The sequence below is a fragment of the Armigeres subalbatus genome, chromosome 2 (assembly GCF_024139115.2).
Source record: "Armigeres subalbatus isolate Guangzhou_Male chromosome 2, GZ_Asu_2, whole genome shotgun sequence".
In the NCBI taxonomy this organism is placed as follows: domain Eukaryota; kingdom Metazoa; phylum Arthropoda; class Insecta; order Diptera; family Culicidae; genus Armigeres; species Armigeres subalbatus.
The window spans coordinates 237,801,647-237,827,686 of NC_085140.1; the positions used below are offsets into that span (position 1 = coordinate 237,801,647).

Genomic DNA, 26,040 nt, shown 5'->3' on the forward strand with positions numbered 1-26,040 from the left:
CATGTGCAGTATCTCTGCATCAAGATTATAATTCGGCACCAGACATCAATGGTGTTAGGAATTCAAATCAGGATGGAGGCTCCCCCACTATATATCATGATATTATTGTGTTGTTTTCGTTACTTGGCATCTACTATCCAGATAGTCTTTCGGTAACTAATTAAAAACTTTATTGTGACTTGAGTGCTTATGACAGTTCAATGTTATGGTTACAATTCAATTACCCTGTAACTGCTTAAAAACTGATAACACATTTAGTTTCAAGATGACTGAAAAATTACCCAAATGCAATCAACCGTGACTTGGAAGGTTTCAAGCATCCTAAATCCAATCATTATGTAACCTTTCATTTATTTTTTATATTTAAGAGTTGTTACAAGTGCTACTTGGGCATGTTGTGATAACTTTTTACTGTTCATTTTGAAATAACTTTGGAATGTCGCCGTTATCCCCTGCATAATCAACGCTAGCGTCATCAAAAAATGCGCTATAGCATGCATATAGCATGCAAGAACATACCAGCGCCATCGTGTTGTCAAAATGAGATTGTGAGTTGCAATGTCGACGTCGATGGCGTTGCGGTTCGGTGTGTTTGTTTACACATGTTTTGTAAGAAATTTTGTTCGAGCCTCCCTGTCTGTTCTCTGTGCTGTAACCTGAACTGTAACCGATGCCTGGACGAACAGAGACACCAAGACTCAAGGAACGATTTCGTTGTTCTTCGGTGTCACTCAGCACCCGCATAATTGAAAACGTTATGCATTATTGTTGCTATTATTCATTCGAATTAAGCAATATTGTTACTATTCACGTAAAAGTTTGTTTAAAATATGACTATATGTTTATTTAGAATCAATGATATGTACAACTTTTTATCTACGACACCATATGCAATTATTTGATAGCACATTGTTTCTTTACAATTTTGTATATTCCATGCTTGATTTTTCTTTGAAAAAAAGTATAACAAACCGTATTTGACTATCAACACATATTGTTATAATACGGAATATAGCAAAAATATGAGCATGTATCATCTGATGTTTGTTATGATTCCACACATACTTTACAGATTCTATCATTCTATGATACACCTATGATAAGCGTTCTATTAGTGCAGTAGGTGTGCGTGTCCTTTGAACGACGGCAGAATTATTTTATTGCACGGCTTCCATGTTTTTTCTCGTGCGGGCAAAACTGGTTCACTGTTTCCAGCAATCGTGCATTGTTTTGTGCTTATTTTTTAACATTTGCGATTATTGCATCAATAAAAGGGTAAGTGATGAAAAATAGGGACATACTTTCGAATTGAATAATAATAATCATAAATCTGATGCAGGATCTGGTGTTATTTGCGTATTTCCAACAGTCTGAAGTAAAACGGCTCATTGGCACCACGAAATAGATTTCAGCGAGGGTTTAAATTTTTACATTACCGGTGAGTATTTTTCACATGCATTTTCATTTTAGTTGAGCTATTTTGCTCGTTCCTTGCAATCAATTAATTATTCGTATTTTTTCGTATTATTTTCAGGGATGTGGCTTTCCAGGAGCCTTCACTTGCTCACAGCAAATAAATGGCGAAACACTATACTGAGGTTCATTTTAAATAAGAGTACTTTTTAATAAATCATAATTAAAATGCAATGTGTTTGTCTTGTCTTTATTTAATAAGTGGAAAATACCATTTTTTTTTGCTTCTACTAGAAGATAAGGGATACGGTGCGTCGATTTTTTTTCTTATATCATTCTACTTTTAACATATTGCATCCCTTATTGTTTCATCTAAAAACAAGGATTGTAACTGGACCGTATCACAAACTGTGCAGCTAAAAAAATGTACTGGAAAATGCCATTTTTTGAATGGTAATTATACTTAACCGCCCATTACCCACGTTGTTGATTAGTCAAATACAATGTAGCATACTGTTAGAACCGTGTATGTTGAGGTTGGTTTATAATTTGTATAAACAGCAATCAGTATAGTTGGAGTGATGTTATTTATCAGCAAGAATGATATGAGAGATGCTCTAATTATGGTCCACAATTATGCGGGCAGTCTTTAATTCGTATCGGCAATTAACTTTTCCTTGCGAAAAGCAATTAGTTGAAGTATTTATATCGAGCAATTTGTGTTTGTATGACTTTTTTATGTCGAAAAATTTCCCGATGATACTCCCAGCTTTGTTATCATGCATTAGACAAAATTTAAACAAAAACGTTGTACGCCATTGTTGAATGAATGGTGGGTAGGCGCAAGATGAATACAGTACTAGGTGCTTCAATCTTTTCAGTTTGTGGAAGAGAAGAGGGCGGGGGTGAAAAATTAATTTTCAGTGCAAAACGAAAACAAACCGGCTGGCTCTCCCATACTAAAATCCAAGATGGCTGAATCCTGAATTTGGCAGATTGGAACACCTAGTGGTGTATTCATCTTAGGTAGGCGTATTGGCCTTCTCTTCAGTCCCCTGAGTTTCTCAAAGAACCCGTATGTGTTGAAGCATCTAACTATTTTTAAAATCAAAAACAAAAACCGAAAAAGTGCTGTACGTGTGAACCGGCCTGAAAAATTCACCCGATGTTCGTTCAAAATCGGGACAATCTTAAAAAAACATCACTTTTTCGGTGATTCAAATTTATTCATGAAAAAAAGTTCTTACATTCTTTTGAAAAGTTAAGCGAGAATTACAGTATACCCCCGCTGATCCGACAAAATATGGCCGGACTATCGAGGTTTCTCTCGTTAATCCGACTGTCAAATCCATACAATAAACCAAAATAAAATCACAGCACAAATTTGAAAACTGACAGAATAATGTGTTTAAATGGGTGTTGATACCGAACTAGCGAGACCCGGACTAACGAGTCGTCGGGTCAGTGAGGTCCGGATAAGCGGGGGAATATGTACTGAATCTAAAAAAGAATTAAAAATTGCTCTAATTGTTTATAAATTAATTAACATTCAATTTCTTCCGTTAAATATTCCAACCGAATTTTCTTTGACCATGGCAAATTTCAGATAGGAACAAATGAAATAATAATTCAAGACAAAATTTTCAAAACGACTTATCTGCTTTTGTAAACAAACGACGATTTGACAAACCAACACCATCAATAGGTAGATGAAGGATTCCGCTGCCTGTTGATGGTGTTGGTTTGTGTAGGAGAGCTATCAGATTCGTCAAATCGTCGTTTGAATCTTTGTTTACAAAAGCAGATAAGTCGTTTTGAAAATTTTGTCTTGAATTGTCTAAAATGAGACATGTCTGCAGATCGTATTGCGATTCTTTTCTTAAATCCGCAACCTGGCGCGCCAGTTACGCGCCGGCTCCCGTGCGCCGAGTTGTGCGTCATGCAAAAAGTAAATAAAGCAATGTCAAACAGATGACATCTGTGATCTTTTGGCACGGTTTTTCACATTCGCTTTTAAGGTATGCAACATATTATTGTCCCTCGATGGATAGTTAGGCTTTGGTGGAATAAACAGGATCTTCTTATTTTTTTTACATTTGCTGCTATACTGCATTTGGATCAGTATACTGATATATACTGTATATATACTGTAGTAATAATTCCCATTAGGTAATCGTGTGTAATATGTGATGAAATATTTTGCATTTCCGTAATCAATCACATGTACCACAATATGGCAAATACCTTAGCGGCGCACAATCGAGAGAGACAGAGATGAAATAGCAAAATGCTATAAAATCTCGAGAAGCATAATAAATGCAGAAGATAAAATTAAATTTTTGAGCCACTGTGCCCAGTTGAAATCAACAACATCACCATCATCATCATCATCACCAACAACAACACATCAATATTTACGTTCGGCTTGTCATCATTCACTAACAACACATAGAGCTTGCTGACGTTTAATCATCTTTCTCTTTCAAGCACAGAATCAGAATAGGATTTGTTTTCATCGGGAAACGTTTCCCGATGAAAACAAATCCTATCCTGCCTACGCGCTTAAAAGAGAAAGATGTTTGAACGTCAGCAATCCTTATTCACATCAACAACGACGTCAACACGACGTCTTCGATAAACTTCGTCTCGGTGCGCTCGGCTTTAAAACAGTGGAGTTGCAGAGTCCCCATCGAATACATCGTTTTGTTCAACAGGAGACCATCGGTGTGAGTCTGTTCAGTTCAAGTCGTTCCAAAGTCCATCTCGATTTATTGCAGTCACTTTTCTTGAGCTGCACAATAGCCGTATTCTAGTTATACGTTCAATAGTACAAGAGAAATTTGTTTCTTTTTAATAAGTTCTACTGCTGTGAACGCTGTGAACCAGGTATGTAAGAAAGGTTGCTCGTCCGATTGAAAGTGTATTCCGGTGAAAGGTCAAACTTGTTGCATACTAATAAGTGAGGACTGCATGCAAATGGGAAATTATGTACAATACTACTTCGTTCCTCCCCACCAAAACATGACGACGGTATTTGATAAGGATAACAATTTTACTGAATTTGTACTCTACAAGGGAAAGATGGGAAATGTGTTTTGTTGGAATAAATTAGGTATAACAATTTTAAAAGATGCAATGCAAGTTTTCGAGTTTCGATAGGTTTCCCTGTTTCCCATCCATTGCATTGGCAATCAGAGTAGGACAAATCATTGAGGGTACTGAAAACATTAAATTACCAAATTCCGCCAACAAGAGTGTTCTGGAAATACAAGGATTTTCAATTCAATGGTGCTTATATTTGTAATAATTTGAGCATTAATTATTCAAGTTTATGGTTGCGAAACAAATCGGCGATAGCTATATGTAACTAATTACCTTTACATAGTCCTCACCATTCCGATTCTATAGCACTTTCTCAGGGTTGTTTGTTTGTATAGTTGCATTCGCCGGAAAAATATTTGCAACAATTCATGACTATGCGGTATTCGAAGTGAACTTAGTGATTATGAAATCTAACCATTTAGCCGTTGGTTCTTGACTGGTGGCTGCAACAAGAAAGATAAGATTATTTTGGTACAAACAAGCTATTTTTATTTTCTCAACTCCATAGGTCAAGTGAAACTGAAATCAGCGAATTACCGAGAGAATGGTATCTGCTACCGAAAATCAACTTCGCTATGATGGCCGCGTTGTGGTCGTCACAGGCGCCGGGGCCGGATTGGGCCGAGAGTATGCCCTGCTGTTTGGATCACGTGGTGCCAAAGTGGTAGTAAACGATTTGGGCGGTAACTTTCACGGACAAGGAAAATCCAATGCAGCCGATGTTGTTGTGGAAGAGATTCGTTCGGCCGGTGGAACCGCCGTGCCCGATTACAATTCCGTTGTCGATGGTGAAAAAATTATCCAGACTGCGATGGAAGCATTCGGTAGGATCGATGTACTGATCAACAATGCAGGAATCCTGCGGGATCGGAGTCTCGCTCGCATTTCCGATGACGATTGGAATCTGATTCATGATGTGCACATGAAGGGAAGTTTCATGACCACCAGGGCTGCCTGGCCGATCATGAAGAAACAGAACTTCGGTCGCATTATTATGACTTCGAGTAACTCCGGTGTTTATGGAAATTTCGGCCAAGCAAACTACAGCGCGGCTAAGTTGGGCCTGGTGGGATTGGCCAATACGGTTGCCATAGAGGGGGAAAAGAACAACATCCACTGTAATGTGATTGTACCAACGGCAGCATCCAGGATGACGGAAGGAATTTTACCTGAGATCCTGTTTAACGAATTGAGTAAGTTGAAATAAATTAGGGAGCTTTCGACAGCTTCTATGTTTATAATCAAGGAAAATATTACACATTGTTCTAAAGTGATCCTATAGATAAGTTTTTATTTGTACCATGTTCGATTAAGAAAGCAATTCAAATTTCTTTACAGAACCAAAACTAATCGCTCCGGTTGTTGCATATCTGTGCCACGAATCCTGCGAAGACAATGGAACCATCATCGAGAGTGCGGCTGGTTGGGCAACGAAGGTACACTTTGTGCGAGGAAAGGGCTCCGTTTTGCGAACATCGATCGATGAGGATGTCACTCCAGAGTACGTCCGTAATGTTTGGAACAAGGTGACCGATATGTCTGGCGCGAAGCATCTGAACGCCATCGGGGAGGCAAGCCTATCTCTAGTCGATGTGCTGGAAAAGCTGCGTGAAGGAAAATCGGCAGAGAATTCCGTTACCGAAACCTACAAGTTCAATTACAAGGACGTTGTTCTTTATGCCTTGGGCGTCGGTGCGACGGTCACCGATCAAAGCGATCTGCGTTTCCTGTATGAAAATCATCCGGATTTCTCGGCACTTCCCACTTTCTTCATTCTTCCTGGTCTTTTATCAGTGATGGGTTCTGATCTAACCGCCAAGGCTATTCCGCATGCCAATTTTGATTTGACAAACGTAATGAAAAATATGTTTTAACATAACCAACATAACAAATAATTATTCAAATATATATTTCAGATTCTGCATGGTGAGCAGTACATTGAGTTGTTCGACTCAGTCCCAACGGATGGTGTGTTGACAACGACGAGCTCCGTACTCGATGTTCTGGATAAGAAGTCCGGCGCTTTGGTCATCACGCAATCTGAATCGTTCGACGAGAACGGTTCTTTGGTAGCACGGGGCCAAAGCAGCACATTTGTTGTCGGCGCAGGCAACTTCAATGGAAAATCGAAACCGATTCCCGAGGTCAAAGCCTTGGCCGCCAATCCGAAACGTTCGCCTGACGCTTCAGTTCAAGTCAAGACCAGTAAGGATCAAGCGGCTTTGTACCGATTGTCCGGCGATTTGAACCCACTGCACATCGATCCGAGCTTCTCCGCTATCGCTGGGTACAAAACGCCAATTCTGCATGGCCTTTGCACAATGGGCATTTCCGTGAAAGCAGTTCTCAAGCAATATGGCAACGACGATTCCAACTTGTTCAAAGCAGCTAAAGTGCGTTTCTCAAAGCCAGTATTGCCAGGTCAAACGCTGCGTGTCGATATGTGGAAGGAACCAAACAATCGAGTCTGCTTCCGCACGGTTGTGGTCGATACCAACACGGAGGTCCTTTCCGGTAAGTTTACTTTTTTTTATATGTTTATCACTATATGAATCCACTAGCCCAGATTTTGAAGGGTTCGGGGAGGGGACATAGCGCCAAGCGTCACCATGCCAAAAAAATCAACATTTCTTGGGCATTTAGGGAAAAATGCTAAAAATGAAGAAACAGAAAACATAATTTTTCGCTGCATTAAGTGGCTGTTCAAGTCTATATGCAAATGGTTATCAAAGCGTACCCAATATATGAATTGGAATAGTCGTTCCATTCTCGACCAGAACTTCGGCTACACACACGAGCTGCGAACAGCTTTCATAGTGATGAGCAATATGCAGACGTGCATCCACAATTTGTGCCGAGATGGGCAGGAATAAGGATGGTAGCAAACGTGTGGTGATCGAAAGGTGGAAGCAACACTTCCACGAATACCTAAAATTGCGCTGAGAGTACAAGCAATAAAGATCAAAGCAGCTGAGAGGTAGACTACGTCAGTTCAGCGGACGATAGAAACCAACTAGCCCCCACCTTGAGAGAAGTTGGGGGCCATCCAACAGTTCAAGAACATTGAAACATTGTTATGAATGGTGTCGAAGCAGAATTAATCAAGTTGGCCTGGAAATGCGGGCCACTTGTTTTATTAAACTGATGACACTGATGATCAAAATCTGGGAAACTGAACAGGTTTCGAAAGAAGTAAGTAAGAAAGATGAAAGCTGAAAGGCTAGAATTTCGAGCAATCATCACCCTAAAAGCCACTTTAAAAGTGATATCTCTAATAATCTTCCGCCGGTCGTAGGAAGTTATCAAGCCAGCTTCGCGAATGGCCGCTCGACAATGGATCAAATGTTTACTGTCAAATCTGGCAAATCCTTAAAAAAAATGGCAATCCGAATACTTGATTACCAGTCACAAGCGTATCAGCACGTATCAGCCTGGGCCGTACACTAATTACGTAAGCATTTTTTCAGGGGTTTTCAACCCCCCCCCCCCCCCTCTCCCCATTTGAGATTTTTGCCATACAAATATTTTTCAATGATATGGAAATGCTAATATCATCTTCCAAACTTGGACGTACATGTTCATGATAGCATTATTAGCAATATTTTTCATTTATATGGATCGTATGAAAATGGCAGACCCCTCCTCCTCTCCCCATAAGTGTTTTCGTAATTATTGTACCAATGGAGAATCTTTTTTCGTTGTTTATGTTGAGCATTATCTTTTACCCTTCAATCTTTTCTCTAGAATTAGCCTTGGAAAATAAACGATAATCTTGCCTGTTAGATGAAAATTCTTTTTCGTTTCATCACTTTTACCTCATTAGAGATGGGCGTTCAGATCCGGAACCGTTAAAATGATCCGGATCTTTAATGTGAGTGATTGATTCGTGGCCCATTTTTTTAAAGATCCGGTTCACCAGATTAGCAAATTATTTGACCATTTGTAAGGACATGACAAAATGAAAAGTCATTTATAGGTGCTTCATACGCTTGTGAGAAGGAGATGTTGAAGTTTTTGTAAGTGCGGTTCAAAAATGTGACTCTGAAAAACAACAGTTTCACCATTTTTTATTCTTCTTGCGTTTTGTTCTAAGGTTTCGATCCACTTGAAAGATCCGGATCATTAGAGTGAATGATCCAGATCTGACCAGTTCATCGAAGTGATCCGTTTTGCCCATCTCTTTACTCACTTTTCGCGAGAAGTATCGTAGAACAATTACAAAATTGTATAGTCGCGCCGGGATTCGCGCCCAGAATAGTAACAATAATATCTGTGATGATGCGCTTACTCTAGCCACACCACCACGCTATTGTTGGTGTGAACAACTACCTTGCCACCAATCATCTTGTTGTGGTACACCTTATGAGCTATACTCACCTTGTTCTAGACACATCATCTTTTGCGCTTCACGCGCCTTTTCTCTCATTCTCTAAAGTGAACTCGTTACGAACAGTCGTGATCAATAAAAGTTATTGTTTATGTTTCGTTTATTAAACTCAGCCATTTATTTTTAATCGAAAGTCCAATAGGTTATGGGCCCAGTTTACGTTTGAGTGTTGAATTTGTTGATTATTTTTTTCGCACGGTAGTGCATTTTGTTTTGCATCGGTGAATTTTTTTTTACTCGCGTTTCGGGAGTGCCGTGGTGTGCTTGTGAAAAACAAGATGGCGGACACGAAACTGACGGTTGAAAAGTTCAATAATGGAAACTATGCGGTATGGAAATTTAAGATGCGTCTGCTTATGACGAGGGAAAAGTTGTTGAAGGCGTTAACGGATCCGAAACCCGCAACTGGTTATGCGATGTTACGTTAGTACTCATTATCATACATAATTAGTAGAATAACATAAGTGTGCAATCGATAATTGTATACTTCCCTAAACGTCAGCTGTGCGCGCAAACAAGATGTGGCGCAGGGGCGCAACGAAAAGGTGGCGAAAATGAAATGCCACTAAAATCAGCGAAAACCATCTGTCATCGGTCGTCAGCGAAACTCTACTTCCGACAACGGCATTCCACACCAGACCTTCCGCAGTCGCCAGAAAAATAGTGAGAGATTGAAAAAGTGGCGGTTCACTGTCAATCCGATTGTAAAGTGTGCGCGAGCACTACGAAAATAATTCCTGCGGCCGACGGAAGGGTGAGCCGACATAAAGTGGACAAACATCACATGCAATTGTTGAAACTCGTGATCACCATCGCACGTGGGTGGCAGAACAAGATTCCTCGGTAGAAGGCCGAGAGGCAAATTCGGGCTATCGAACGAAAGTAGGGGAAAGACCACAAAGGTGAGTTGTTAATAGCACCAGACAGCATATGAGCGGATTCCTAATGGTGTTGATTTCCCATAGGGTGTGTCGGAAAACTCTGGTCAAAATCCAGCGTGAAACATAAGACGTAAGACAAGTCGCTTGAGTACCAATCCGGGGACGCACAGAAATCAAGTTGAATAAGGTGAGTCAAACTGCGATAATGAGGAAAACATTCAGCTCACCGATTTGTATCGACAGCCCTAGGACCCGCAACACACTTATCGGCATCTGCACTTTCACCACTCGTATTCGCAAAGCAAAGGCCTCCACAAGGAGTAAGTCTGTTCGAATTTGAGCCTCAAACAAACAACTGGATCCAATCCGTCAGGACCTTTTGTTTACATTACAGCTCGTCAATTAAGTGATTAGTTGCACCCACCCGAGCAGGAACCGCAGTGCGAGGTTCGCGAAGCCATTCCGAAGGCCACACCTCTCCGGAGGCACGATAAGTTGGACACAGTAGCCGATGAGTGGGCGTCGAATGTGGTGGCCCGAAGGAGCAGCTGTAAAACACGTAAAACTCAAGTGTACGGAGGTTCACTATCCCCACCTCACACAGAGCCGTTGTACGAGATCAGGTAAGAGGCACGATGCAGTCGCTGACGATCCGGCGTACGTGAGTGCTACTTTAAGAAGTGAAACAGAAAGCAAAAGAAGACAGGGCATGCAAGGTTGCCAGGAGAGTAGGGGTACCAATTAAGCGAAATGATGTAAGGAAAAAATACAAAATGATTGCACATTATATCATGCTTTGTGGCGTTTAATGTTGACTAGCCGGACCGACTAATCCTCCTTTTTCTACGGAAAGGTCGTTTCACAACAGCGACCTGGATATCAGAGGATGATAAGGTGCAGGCGTTGATTGGTTTGGCTCTGGAAGATACACAACCGATTCATGTCATGACGAAGACGACGGCGAAAGAGATGTGGGATGCGTTAAAAGACTATCACGAGCGTGCATCTCTTTCCAGCATTATCCACGTAGTGCGACAGTTGATCACTATCCGGATGCCGGAAAATGGCAATATGGCGGAACACTTGAAGGAGATGGCGGCGCTGCGCTTACGTTTAACTGCTTTGGGCGAGGAAGTGAAAGACAACTGGTTCGTCGCATTGATGTTGTCCAGTCTTCCGAGATCATATGACGGTTTGATCGTAGCTCTTGAAAGTCGACCGGATGCAGATCTTACAGTGGATTTTGTTAAAGGTAAGCTGCTTGACGAAGGTCGTCGACGCATGGACAGCGAGTGTCGTGATGATAAGGCACTGGTGATCAGTTCGGCTAAATACAAAAATGTGCTTGCGAGTAAGCCGAAAGTGAAGAAAGAAGTGACGTGCCATTACTGCAAGAAAACTGGCCACTTTCGCCGTGATTCTTAAAAGCTCATGCAAGACAAACGTGATAAGGAGTCCGACAACCCAAAGACAAACGTTGCTGTTAAATCTGTTTCTGGTTTTGAAGTGTGTTTGGCGGCGGGGAATAAAGTGGGATCCTGGTTTTGGTATCTGGATTCAGGTGCAACAGCGGTCTGTTTGGCGGATGGAAAACCCATTGAATCATCTGGTAGCGGCACGGGTAAGCTAGTGTCATTTAATGGCGTGAAAACCAAAGTGCGACCCGAAAATGTTTTGCATGTTCCGTCTCTTGCTGGTAACTTGCTGTCGGTGAGTGGGATTACCGACCTGGGGTTTAGTGTGTTCTTCGAACAGAACGAATGCCGTATTCTGAAAGGAAATGAGTCGGTATTAGTTGGTCAACGCAAAGGTGACTTGTACCACTTAAAGCATGTTCCTGAAAAGGCATTTCTGGTAAATTCGAAGCATTCGGAATTGTGCAGAAATCTGTGGAATCGACGCCTTGGCCATCGTGATATTCAAGTAGTAGACAAAATAGTGCGTGATAATTTGGGATACGGGTTGAAACTATATCCATGCACAATGTAGTCAGTGTGCGGTCCGTGTTGTGAGGGGAAATTGGCTCGTGAATCGTTCCCGAAAGTGTCGGACAGTAAATCTATTGCGGTAGGAGATCTTGTGCACACTGACTTGGGTGGACCGATGAAAGAAGAAACGCCTAGTGGCAATCGGTTTTATATTGTACTAGTGGGCGATTTTTCGCGTTTAAAAATAGTGTATCTATTACGGCGTAAATCGGACGCTGAAGAAAAAATCCGGGAATATTGCGATCAGGTGAAAAATCAGTTTGGACATTTTCCAAAGAAGTTGCGTTCCGATGGCGGTGGCGAGTATTTGAGTAGTTCGTTGCGGAAGTTTTTTTTGCGGAAAATGGTATCGTGCACGAGTTGACGGCGCCGTATTCACTACAACAGAACAGTGTTGCGGAACGGAAGAACCCGATGTGCTTTACTACAGGTGTGGTCCAAACCCTAAAGTAGTATTTGTTTAACGAACTTTCGCCCTTTTGAGAGAGACAAATCTTAGTTGATCACTAGTGAATATAATCACAATCGGTCATTGCGTTCAAAAGTTAAAAGCTTTCACCGTTCAACAAATATTCGAAGTCGATGTGCTTCAGTAAAGGTGTGGGCCAAAGTCCTTTATGTCTGTATTAGTCGAAAAAATAACCAAAACATTGCCATTCAGAGTGGGCGGGCGGGATGAAACGTCTCGTCTGTTATGAAAAATGTACTGAATATGCCAGACGTGTCGTCCCATTCTGTTGCCATTGGCCATCTTCGGCAACCCAGCTGAGAGTTTCTCTCTCAAAAGAGCGAAAGTTCGTTGAACAAATACTACTTTGGGGTTTGGACCACACCTGTAGTAAAGCACATACACGGTTAGATCAGACAACCCAAAATGAAGTTCAAACAACTCAAAATTAAGTTCAATTCACTTAATTTGGACCGTTGGTGGGGGAAGCCAATTTTGAGTTGGACGGCCCAACTTGAATTTGAGTAGTTTCCGTTTGATCCCGTGTGAGAAAGTACCTAAATATTAAGTTATTTCCACCTAATGTTAAGTTCAAATAGGTTGAAACAACCTAAATTTGAGTTCAACCCCTTTAACCTAGCGTTAGCTTCCCCCATAGAACTGCTATCGTTGGGTGGTTTTCTTTCTCTGTTTTTGACATCAAAGGATGGAATGAAAGAGATGCCAGATCGAAAACAACTCAAAATTTGGGTTGTTTGATCTACCCGTGTAGATTCGAAGTGTTCCTTTCACCCCAGTATTATCTGTCAGAAAATTCCTCATTCTGTCATTGCATATGGCGGACACTGGCACAGTCTTCTTCCGCGGGCCATTGATTGTCACGGAAAACCTCCGGTTATCTTTCTATCTATGTTCTCCTGCACTTCAGCTATCATACTCTCTTCGTGCAGGCTCTTCTTTCAGCGATGGATTCGTTTCTCTGTTGCCCTTGCTACACTTTACCGTCCTCTACATCGGCTACCAGCCAGTAGTAGGAAAGAGCGTTTTTCGGAAAAAATATCGATACTGCCGGATCGATGTTTTTATTGTCGAAATATCGATGCCGAAAAATATCGGCGTTGGAACATCGATATTCCGATACATCGATACGTTCGAAAAATTTAAAGCACGAGCAAAAAAAACGATAACTTGATTTTCCATTTCAGTTTATATCTAATGTTTGCTATATTTTCAACTTTTTTGTCGGATAATGTCTCTTAAATTAAAAACATCTAAATCCGATATCAGCTACAAAAAATTGATACGGTCAAATATCGAACATGAAAAAATCGATACAAAATATCGATTAATCGGAGTGAAAATATCGATTCCCGATATATCTTATCGATATCGCCCATTCCTAGCCAGTAGCATTCGACTCCTGGCAGCTCGTCCACCACTTGCTGGCATTCCTCACCAAACCAACAATTTCGTCGGCGTTGCTGCGCAGTGCCTACCACTTCCTGCGATGTTGTAGTTACAGCTTCGTGAATATTCTCCCATAATCTGTTGACGTCGCCAGATCCGTTGACGTCTCCTATCTGCTCATCCAGCTTCTGGCGGTACTGTTCACCAATCCCTTCAACTTCCAAGCGTTGGATATTCAACCCATCCAACTACAAGTTAGTGATCCGAGTCAATGTTCGGGCCTGAGCAATATCTGCGAGCAAGTGACGCCATGTTGCCAGATGTGTTTGCGGAATAAGTACTGCTGATCGCCATCCTTCTAGCAGCCGCAAAGGTCACACGTCGCAGACAATGATCGTTGGCTCTCTGTATCAATGACAAGGTGAACCGATCTGCGCGTTTTCATCCGAATGACAATCTTTACATCGTGTTATCGGCTTATCGTTCGTTGGAACATAGATCAGGCTTTAGTTGAGGATTTTGCTCCTAATTCTCAAAACGCAGATGCAGTCGCTTATCGGCTTCCACTGGAAAACTCGCCGGTTTTTGACCACCGTATTGGATTGCTGTCGGCTCATGCCGACCTTTTGCAGCTCACGAGCCAGGAGCTCAACACGTGTGGGTTTATTCAAAGTTTTCTTGTTTCTTGATTGGATTTGTATCCCCGGACAGAGGCAAACCTCCGCTTCCCTGTCAGCATACGACCATAGTTCCCAACGGGGCCGGTTACCTCGTCTTCCCTAGGGTAGCTCATACCCCGGCTGGTACCACGGAGATGTAGAGATAGGAGTTGTTGGATAAATGGCTAAGGACCGCGGAATAGGCCCTATTTTATTCTTTCAGGTATGCGAAGTACCAACAGTACGTACTATCCAGTATTATACATGTCATATTGTGAATCGTCATGGGTGTAAATAATATGTGCATCCGTAAAGGCTACTTTACACCTCGGAAAAATTATCCGCCGGATTTTGGTCCCCGTGCATTTTAAATGGGACCGGGTTTTTATTTTCCGTACCCAAATCCCGAAAACATTGCATATGTAAAAATGCATGGAATGACCGAATTCCCGAAGTGTGAGGCTACCTTAACGATTCGCGAAGGGGCGGGGCTATTGGCCTACTTTATTGGATACAAAAAAGCTGCTTTCCACAGCGCACGAGTCATTTTGTTCAATATTCCGCGGAGAGCGATTATATCGTCGGCCTTTGGTAGTGGTCATCAGCGTGATTGCTGCAGAAATATTTTCCCACTAATTGATGGCAACCACCTCGATTACGTCACCACCGTTACAAACTCGTGGTGAGTGGCTTGCGTTGTTTACTCTTGAGCCTCTTCCTATCATGTACTTCGTCTTCGACGTGTTGATGACTAGTCCATTTCATTTAGCTTTTCAATCTGATTTAGACTTCCTCCATCTTCTCAAAGTCACGTGCCATTATATCAATGTCGTCGCCGAAACCAAATAACTGGACGGACTTCGTGAAAATTGTACCACTCGTGTCAATCGCTGCTCTTCGTATTACTTCTTCCAAAGCGATGTTGAATAGCAGACACGAAAGATCATCACCTTGCCGTAACCCTCTGCGCTTTACGAAGGGACTCGAGAATGCCCCTGAAACTCGAACTACGCACATCACCCGATCCACCGTCGCCTTGATCAACCGTATCAGTTTATTCGGAAATCCTTTTTCGTGCATTAGCTGCCATAGCTGGTTCCGATAGATTGTATCATATGCGGCTTTGAAGTCGAAAAATAAATTATGTGCGGGCACTTCGTATTCGCGGCATTTCTGCAATACCTGACGTACAGCGAACACCTGGTCTGTGGTAGAGCGTTCACCCATAAATCCCGCCTGGCACTGCCCCACGAACTCTCTTGCGATTGGTGTTAGTCGGCGGCATAGAATTTGGGAGAGTACCTTGCAGGCGGCGTTCAACAATGTGATTGCGCGGTAGTTGCTACAATCCAGCTCTTTTTGTAGATGGGCCACACGACACCTTCCATCCACTCCTGCGGCAGAACTTCATCCTATCAGACCTTGGTAATTACCCAGTGCAGTGCTCTAGCCAGTGCCTCACCACCGTATTTAAACAGCTCTCCTGGTAGTTGGTCAATTCCAGGGGCTTTGTTGTTTTTCAGCCGGCCGATCTCCTCCTGGATGTCCTGCGCGCGTGCTCCCAAGTTCATTACCGTACCGCCACCGTATATAATATATATAGAAGATCGATAGATATTCCACTACATGAATGAAAATGTGATTTCAAGTTGAATCAGCATTGCCAGAACTTGTTGCTTTTATTGATTCCAGCCTTTTGATATATGTTAAGCTTTGTATGCCATACTTCCACCTTTTCATCAACGGACACAGAAAACCATGTCGAACAAGAATAATCAAAATGAGATCTTTTCAATCTTTTAAGAAGATTTTTTACATATTTTTATCAATGACAAAAAATCGAATATCACTTAACAAAGGCTTCTAAATTGGTCACGGAAATTGTAATCATGATGTGTTGATTATGCTGATATTAACATTTAACCTAATTAGACTATGTGATAGATTTGGACATATTATGTCTCTACAGAACCATGGCCATTTTTATTCTTTATTATTAATTCTTCATTCTCTATTCTTTATTATTTATTCTTTATTCTTCATTTTTTATTCTTCATTTTTTATTATTTATTCTTTATTCTTTATTATTTATTCTTTATTCTTTATTCTCTATTCTTTATTCTTTATTCTTTATTCTGTATTTTTTATTCTTTATTATTTACTAGCTTTATGTACCCGGCCTTGCTCGGAATTGCCAGTTTGGTTTGCAGTTTTCTTTTACAATCGGAAAATGATAAAACCAATTGGTCAACAGAGTAATTGTGTTTACCTATTCATACTTTATCATTTGATTAAAAGAAGGCTTTTGGAAACATTGACTGACTTTGAAGAAGGGATCGTGGGTTTGAAAAGTCTTATTCAAGGCAAACGTCTATTTCTAAAGAAGGAAAAACATCCATCGATGCCATATTCCGGGCAACGCATATTTTAAAGAAGGGATCACACCCACCATTGCCTTATTCCGGGCAAATGCCTACTTTTAAAGAAGCAATCTCATCCACCATTCAGAAGGAAACACATTAATCATTGCTTTTCACTGGGCATACTATTATTTCGATTAACAACAATGATCATTGTTTTATACCCAGCAAATGCTTGCTTTCTATGCAAGATTTTTCTGATGCTGCTCATAATTATCCCAAATGTCCTTCATGTCGAATGACTTTAGGCCAAATAGTGTTATGTTAATGGCTTGCTTCATTCAGGGATATGTCATTTTCAGGGAAATGTCATATTCTGGAATATGTGTATCGGGAAATATCATTTTCGTAAGTCATTTTTGGATAAATGTTATTACCTGGAAAATGTTATTGTCGAGGATTTGCTATTTTTAAGGAATTCGGGCAATTAGTTTTCCGAGCATTGTACAATGTCAAAGAACCTCGGATGTACTAAATAAGAGGGATTTTAAATTAAGTCGTTTTCTAAACAATACCCAATTCCAATACCCCTCCCCCCTCCTATTCCAAAAGGGCTTTCCAGCCTCTTTATAATAGTTTCCTTTGCGTAGAGATTACGTGTTTGGTTTGAATTTACCTATACGATTGAAAGGTATAGTAAACTTTTCGTTTAATGAATATACCCTCTCTCCCATTTAGCTATGGCATTCCTACCCAGTCTGATATAGTCTTCCTTAGACAGATAATATGGGTTCCAAATTTGGTGGAAATCGATAAATGGGTTTAAAAGTCATGCTGAATTGATCGATAACTAAACAATACCCCTCTCCCACACCATCCCCCTTTTAAAATGACTTAACCACATTCACTAAAATCTCTTCCTTAGGACAGACAATATTTGATACAAATTTGGTTCAAATCGGTCATGAGGCTCAGGAGTTGATCGATTGCTTAACAATACCCCTCCCCCATATCCTCCCTCTTTTGTAAAGAGCATCCTAACCTCCTATCGTCGTCTCCTGATGATAAAGAATTTGTGTTCCGAATTTGTTGGAATTCGGCCAAGAGGTTCGAAATTTATACTGAGTTAATCGATAACTAAGCAATACTCCTCCCCCCACACCCTTCCCCCTTTTCCAAAGAGCATGCTCAACCCCCTATCGTCGTGTCCTTAAGATAAAGAATTTGTGTTCCAAATTTGGTTGAAATCGGCCAAGGGATTCAGAATTTACACTGAGTTGATCGATAACTAAGCAATACCCCTCCCCCACACCCTCCTTTTTTTCAAAAAGAGCATGCTTAACCCCCCTATCGTCCCCTCCTTAAGATAAAGAATTTGTGTTCCAAATTTGGTTGAAATCGGCCAAGGGGTTCAGATTTTACACTGCGTTGATTGATGATTAAGCAATACACCTCCCCCCACACTCTCCCCCTTTTCCAAAGAGCATGCTTAACCCCCTATCGTCCCCTCTGTAAGATAAAGAATTTGTGTTTCAAATTTGGTTGAAATCGGTCAAAGGGTTCAGAATTTACACAGAGTTGATCGGAAACTAAGCAATACCCCTCCACCCACACCCTCCCCCTTTTCCAAAGAGCATGCATAACCTCTCTATCGTCTCCTCTGTAAGATAAAGAATTTGTGTTCCAAATTTGGTTGCAATCGGTCAAGGGGTTCAGAATTTACACATAGTTAATCAAAAACTAAGCAATACACCTCCCCCCACACCCTCCCCCTTTTTCTAAAGAGCATGACTAACCCCCCTGTCGTCGTCTCCTTAAGATAAATAATGTGTGTTCCAAATTTGGTTAAAATCGGTACATGGGTTCAGAAGTTATGCTGGAACATACATACAAACATACAAACATTGAGTTTTATATATATAGATTCTTTATTCTGTATTGTTTATTTTTTATATTTTATTATTAATTCTTTATTCTCTATTCTTTATTATTTATTTTTTATTCTTCATTTTTTATTCTTTATTATTCATTCTTTATTCTTCATTATTTATTCTTTATTCTCTATTTTGTATTATGTATTCTTTATTCTTTATTCATTATTCTTTATTCTTTATCCTTTACTCTTATTCTCTTATTATTCTTTTTTTCTTAATTCTTCATACTTTATACTTTATTCTTGATGTAAATAAAAACGGATAATGCATTTATTGATTGGACCAGAACAAGGATGTTATCGATCATTTAGTAATTTGCGTTCGATCATTTAGTAGTTTGTCAATAACTCATTCCAAAAGCTGAATTTCAAAATGAGTTGTATGGTGGACTTCTAGTGCGAAGGCTTTTCTACAACTCTGCCTAATGGTTCGTTGTTTGATTTTCACTAGTAACGGAGCTATAGCTATAGTTACAGTAACTTAGACTAAATGATAACAAAATTCCAATCATTTAGTTTAAGTTACTACAACTAGCGTTATACATAACTCCGTTATTATTCGAAATCCAACAACGGGGTGTGTGGCAGAGTTGTTGAAAAACCTTCGCACTAGAAGTCCACCATACAACACATTTCGAAATTCAGCTTTTGGAATCAGTTATTAACAAACTACTAAATGATCGAACGCAAATTACTAAATGATCGATAACATCCTTGGACCGGAATGCCATGAAAAGACAAACTAGCTTGATGCGCGTATTCCATCTTTTCTCGAATTCATGTTTTTATATGGGACTGATATGCGATCATAGACAGACTAGTTCCCATACTAATGCGCACGCTTCATGCTTTCCGATACATACCTACCTACTAACTACGCCTCTATGCATTCGACGAAAGGTCGAAAAAATACTTGAATGTGCCATCCGTGTTTGTGTGAACACGCAACACTTCGTAGATATTTGTGGTGTGGAACTGGCCGGAGCTTCAGTCACACTGCCTACTGACATTCAGTTAGCAGTCATTGGAAAGTTAATGTCGGTTTTAGCACGATAGCGTGAGTTTAATCGCACGTAAAAAATCTATTTCCAGCGACCCGCTAGCAATTATTCAGTAAGTATTAATCTCAACAACATAACAAACAGCTCAATCTTATCATTTCGCTATGTAGAATTTTACAATTCCTTGAGATTAGTGTGTGCACCAGGTAATCCTATCGATTTCTGATAAGCACTAACTACTCACACCTTCAGGTGGGGCATGATTAGGCATTCATACATATGAAAATCGGCTTAATTCAATCAAAAGTTCGACTTTTGGACTACGATTCCTATCGTTGTTCTCTTGACCCGCCCGTGTCAGTGCCTATTGAATTCAAAATTCACACCACTAGGCGCACGACTATCAGACTGTTCTCTCTGCTTGACTCCGTAGTTTCGACAGAAATTTCAGTAATAAATTAATCGAGCCATTATCGAAAGTGTAGATATGTTGCATTGAATGTGTATTTTTTTGTTTCGTTGTCCACATCAGGTGCTTACGTTGATTTCAAGAAGATTGTCCTGAAGCCAAATATGACCGCTGGAAAGAGCCTACAGAGCGATGCCGTATTTGCCGGCATCAACGACCGAGTTACGGAAAACGAGGCAAAGGCCAAGGCCATCAACGCGGTGTTCCTATACAAGATTACCGATGGCGGTAAAGTTTCCAAGGAGTGGGGTAAGTAGCAAGACGTCATTTGTAGACGGGCTAAATATTTTCATATAAACTAGTTGATTCTGTAAACCGGTTCAAATTGATTAGCTGACCGAAGGTCACTTTAGATTCCAGTTTCATTGATCGTCAAAATTGATTCCGGTCCGATTGAAATTATGAATATTCAATGACATCACATTCCCTTATGCCTTTCATGGAATCATGCCAAATCTAGATAGAATCACTGGCACTGTGTTTTTCAGTTCAGTTATTTGGTTTCGTTTCATTCTCATGTGATGTGATGTGACTGGTTTAATTTCTCTCTCAGATTTTGTCGCTGCTGGAGAATTATCTGTGAGAATAAAACTGTAACATCTTTTATTCTTTGACGTCAATGAACTAAACACCGGTTATATGAAATCCTATGATGAAGAGCTATTGGGGCAGCATTATTCATAATCGTTTAATACCGTGCAATACCGCTCAATTTTCACTATCGGATTTATATTGCAATCGGATTTTGATCGTATCGCCTAGGTATGGTTGAAGTTTGTGAGTCCACCATGTACGAATTTATGTCGCAGACATCTGGATATAATTATGCTGCTTTGTCTAATTTGATTTTCTTTCAACTATGGCTTGTAATGGATCACTTAAGTTGAGAATAGCTGCATTGAATTGTGAACTGAATCAGACATATAAGGAAAATAGTGAAACAATTTTATAACCGTCACTATCACAGTACTATCATCATAATCATTCAACATTGCACTATTATAATTGTCAGGGTGTCTACTACCTGGAAAAACCTGGAATTATCAGGGAATTCCTGACATAATCAGGGAAATTTCAATACCCGGTGATCATGATTGAAATTCTCTCAAAAGATGAAAAAAATCCTTACAAATATTTGAATAAATATACCAATCAAATCTATTAAAAATGTAGTGAACATTAATGGATCGTTGTTCCGCAAAAAACGTTTTGCCATTGAGAATTTCCGAAGCTGTTCTTGGTGAAATCTAGGAATTTATACGGGAAATCAATTAGGGATTCCTTTGTAAATTCTTTTGAGTATTCCCTCGGAAATTCTCTAGGAATATTTTAAAAAATACTAAATTAGTTAAGATTTTCCAAAGTATAGTACCGGTACCTTGGCTGCTGATCTAAACAAACTAGATGTTGGTCACGCAAACAAGAGCAACAATAGTAATCGCGGGTATACTCCGTGTCAAGTATAAGGACGTTAGGCATGAGTATGTTAGGCTTGAAGCCGCCCACGATATAAAAAGGTAGTAGGTATTACGCCTAACGTCCTTATGCGTAACGTTATGGACCCAGCAATCTCATATTTTTGTATCAACACATTTCCTGAAGGAGTTTTCGCAAGAAGTTCTGAAGGAATTCCTGAGGAAATTCCCAAACATATTTCCGGAACAGTTTCTTAAGAGAATTTCTTAAGTTTTTTTTTTAAATTGTTGAAATAAAAATTCAAAGAAATTTCCGAAAGAATTTTTAACCTAATTTTCAAAAAACGAATTAAAGAAAATATCGTAAAGGAATCGCCAAATGCATTTCTTAAGTAATTTCCGTAACCATTCCTTGAGATGTTTTCTAAAGTTTCGCAAAGACATTTTCAAATGAAATCCTGGAGGAAGTTCTAAAGGAAATTCTGAAGCAATTCTTAAAGTTCCCTCTTTGAAGGAATTTCTGTAATAATTTCCGGAGGATTTTCCGATGGAATCTATGGAGAAATTTTCAAAGGAATCCTGGAGGAATTTCCGAAGCGATTCCTGAAAGAATTTGTGATTGAATGACTGAAGTAATCTCTGGGTGAACTTGCGAAGGAATTCCTGGGAGAATTCCTTAAGTTTTTGTAAGGCAACCAAAAACAATTTTTTTAAATTGTTTTTCGCAATATTTACTTGTTTGAATCGATTATTTTGCTGCTAAAATCTATATATCGCAAATTTATTTTTACCTGGAAATTAATGTAAAACACCTGGAAAAAAAAACCTGGAAAAATCAGGGAATTTTGTTTTTGCAGATGAGTAGACACCCTGATTGTGCTTATATATGACCGCTAATAACTCAAACCAGCCGAATATATGTAACGTTCAAATATTCCAGTGCTGGACTTGAAGAATGCTAAGGTGTATGAGGGCCCGATCCAGGGCAAGGCCGACACCACGATGACCATTTCCGACAGCGATATGGTTGATCTGGCGCTTGGAAAACTGCAACCACAGGCTGCCTTCATGAAGGGAAAACTGAAGATCACCGGAAACATCATGCTAGCGCAAAAGTTGGCTCCGCTGCTGAAAACGGAAGCTAAGCTGTAAAAAGCGCGCTGATCAATAACGTCCTTTTTGGCGCCGTACTAACGAGTAACATTCTTTTTGTTATCTAATGGTGATATGACTGGTTTGTTTCGCATTTTCACAAAGTCTAGCATTAAGCTATAAAATAGTATTTTACGCACCAACAGAAAATCCATATGGTGAATTATTATTATTTCTATAAATTTGAGTGGAAGAGGGGCAATATTGAAACAATTGTAAAAACGAAATTACAACTTTAGGATTTTATTTTGAAAGAAATGCCTTTGAAATCTTGCCTTAATTTGCAGATACCATCATGCAATGCTGCTTCTGGTTGTTACTGGAGGGACGTAACAAGTTAAAGGGTTAAAAAGCAAACATCACTCATAGTTTTGAAGCTTTTCATTCCCATGGGAACCTTCTCATTTTGCAACTTCCAACTTTATGAAATTGCGCTTCATCAACAAAGAGCAATATTTGGCACATCTTTATGGTTTCATTAGACTGACAATTAAACTAATATTGATGTACAATTGTTTTCTTTCCCCACTAATTGCGGCTATTTCAAATAACTTTTATTCTGAAGAAATCCTGGGTGATCCCTTCCTATCCATGGCTGCCTGATGTACGGCTTGCGGGTTATTTTCGGTACCGAAAAAGCAATAAAATATATTAAATTAATGATTTCGTGTGTGTTACTTCTACGTGAAGTTAAACGATTTACAATGATATGGAAATGCTAATATCATCTTCCAAACTTGGACGTACCTAAAATCCTATTCGACTAAATGCTGATGTCATATTAGAAATTTGGAGACAGTACTCGTCGATAGCAAATCCTTCCGCACGCGATGGCATATGAGCAAGTCAAACCACCTTCCTTTTGCCAGTGGAGATATATCAGCTTCCACACTGATATTCTTCCCTCCCCCTTCATACGGGAGCTTAGCAGAAGGAAGGTCGTGTGATATGTGCCATCACAAATATTGCCCTCCGCTCGCTTTCAAATCGACTTCTATAAAAACATTCTTCATGCCTGCCGTATCCTAACGGAACTATCAATTCTATACTTTCGCCTCTAATGCTATCATGAACATGTACGTCCAAGTTTGGAAGATGATATTAGCATTTCCATATCATAATAAAATATATTTCATTTTGTATAAAATTAAAATATAGAGTTACAGGTGGTTTTCCCGTTCAGAGAAAAATCTTCCGTAATAGTGTGTGCTCACTCGAGTATTTTCCATGTAGCTGTTTCAAGGGTAATAGCCTGCAGGGAATACCAGCCGATTTCCTATTAGGAAGTTGAAAATAAATGCTAAAAATGACCAATATAGTTTCAAACTGCACCACAATTTTGAATTATGTTTTATTCAAATAAAGGAGCTCTCTGGTATAATTATAAACAACGCTTACTCATAAATTATGTCTGAAAAACAATTGGACACAATTGATTAGTTAGATTAAAAAATAAAGGGTAGTATTTCCTTAGCTTAAAACTCAATACCAGGCATCATTCAATACGAGTTAGAGATCTAATAAGCAACTCTGAGCAGGATCATTGATCGATTGCTTTGAATTTAGTTGAAGGCACAAACTTGTGTTAAATTTCACGAAAATATCGTTAAGTTGCATAAATGTAATAGTAATGAATGAATGCAAAAAATGTAATAGTAGATTGATTGATGTTAAAGTATTTCTTGCTATCTGATTAGAAAATATTGATTTTTTTTAAATCAAAATGCTTGGACAATGATTTTTTTTCTAAAATCTGTTGGGTTCATTATACCGAAGTGCCAACGGAAGTGAACACAACTTGGTTGATAGCAGAGTTTTTGATTTTATCACGTTGATCAATCTGATAACCATAATAATTTATTTGATTAAGTCTGGTTTTTCAAACGTATCTTTTTGATGAATTTTGACTGCATCATAAGTCTCAAGCTTTCTAAATGAGAAATGTACTGATCTTTGACAGACGAATAAATGAACTCCAATAAAACTAAAGATATTTAAGAATTGAAAAAAGAAAATTCTGAAGATATCAAGTAGGGGAACAGACGGCTTTGGCAGGTTTTGTTCTATTATTGGCAGGGGGGTTTTTGTCGACCGAATTTTATGAAATTTGGCCACAATATTCTTTGATATGCAAAGAATGTTTAGGCCAAATTTGAGCAAAATCAGTCATAAAAAACCCCCCTGACAATAATAGAACAAAACCTGCCAAAGCCGCCATTCCCCCTATTCGAATTGCAGACGAAGTGTCAACCTCGTTTGTGACCTTAGACGGAATGAAGCAGGGTGATGTACTTTCGAATTTATTGTTCAACATTGTACTCGAGGAACGGCACTATCATCACACGGTCGCATAGGATACTGTGCTTTGCGGACAACATCGATCGCACAGCAGCAGTGGAGGGTTTTGTCGGTTTTGTCCCACTGAAGAGGGAGGCGGCGAGGTTAGGCTTAACCATTAACTCTACCAAGACAAAGTACATGGTGACAGGTTGAGACAGAGGAAGACCTTGTGGTGTTGGTGCTGAGGTAGTGCTTGATGGGGATGTGTTTGAAGTTGTTGAAGAATTTGTTTACCATGGAACGCTTGTGACATGGGACAATGACGTTTCCCGTGAAGTGAAAAGACGTATTGCTGCCTCGAATAGGGCCTTTCACGGATTTTTTTTATTCCTTGTTGGGTATTTTCATCACTGCGAGCAGTTTATTGCTATACCGTGGACCCCCGGTAATACAACCCTTTTTAAACTGAACTTTTTTAATTTGAACCACCGTTGGTTTGAACATCGTTCAAATTAAAAATGATTCAAACGGCATTTAGCACGTGGAATCGAGAAAAGAAAAATTGAACATCGTGAAACGGAACGCAGAATCAAAACAAATCAGCAAAGAGAGCGGCCAGTTTTCTTTTATGCAAATAGAGTACTTAACCAATTGGAAATTGTCTCGACTTCCTTGGACTTAAAAATATCGTATCATCGTGTTATGTAATGCCAATAAGAAGAAGAAGAAGAAGAAGTAACCAGCAGTTCAAATTAAAAATGAACCCCGTTAAATTGAATGAGGTACCGTTCAAACTATCGGGGGTTCACGGTATTGTGATACATTCCCTTTTTTAATAGCTGAGTCATAACGTATCACTATTATTATTAGAGATCGTCATCGAATGACTGACAGCATTATCCCAGTTCGGCACTACACTTCTCATGAAATGCAATGCCGTATAGGGATTTGATCTCCAGATTTCAAAGGGTTCTATTAACCCCTTGCTGAAGAACTTACGTCTTTGATTAAAAAATGCCGGACATCGGCATAATAAATGTTCAGAGTCTTCTTTTTGCATGTTCCTAATTAATCAGCGCTCTGGAGCTTGGAGATTCATGTCGTTGGCTTCGAAACCAGCCCACCGCTATTCCCCCCACCAAAAA

General features: G+C 39.8%; 1 protein-coding gene and 1 long non-coding RNA gene across 4 annotated transcripts; both read left to right on the forward strand.

Annotated features, from left to right (window-relative positions):
* The first annotated feature begins 682 nt into the window (after window positions 1-682).
* On the forward strand, window positions 683-1,599 carry LOC134216066 (uncharacterized). Its single transcript, XR_009980463.1, has 3 exons — window positions 683-1,275; window positions 1,340-1,438; window positions 1,535-1,599. It is a non-coding gene; the product is annotated as an uncharacterized LOC134216066 (long non-coding RNA).
* A 2,481-nt stretch (window positions 1,600-4,080) lies between these two features.
* Window positions 4,081-22,842, forward strand: LOC134211961 (peroxisomal multifunctional enzyme type 2-like). Of its 3 annotated transcripts, XM_062689380.1 has the most exons (6): window positions 4,081-4,299; window positions 5,024-5,708; window positions 5,854-6,368; window positions 6,432-7,029; window positions 20,112-20,297; window positions 22,404-22,842. In XM_062689380.1, the coding sequence occupies exons 2-6, from the start codon at window positions 5,060-5,062 to the stop codon at window positions 22,613-22,615; spliced, it is 2,160 nt and encodes a 719-aa protein (XP_062545364.1). In that variant the 5' UTR covers window positions 4,081-4,299; window positions 5,024-5,059; the 3' UTR covers window positions 22,616-22,842. The 3 variants fall into 3 exon arrangements, with proteins under 3 accessions (XP_062545364.1, XP_062545365.1, XP_062545366.1); XM_062689381.1 differs by lacking the exons at window positions 4,081-4,299; window positions 5,024-5,708; window positions 5,854-6,368; window positions 6,432-7,029 and adding an exon at window positions 19,534-19,691; XM_062689382.1 differs by lacking the exons at window positions 4,081-4,299; window positions 5,024-5,708; window positions 5,854-6,368; window positions 6,432-7,029 and adding an exon at window positions 19,880-20,029.
* Window positions 22,843-26,040: the final 3,198 nt, after the last annotated feature.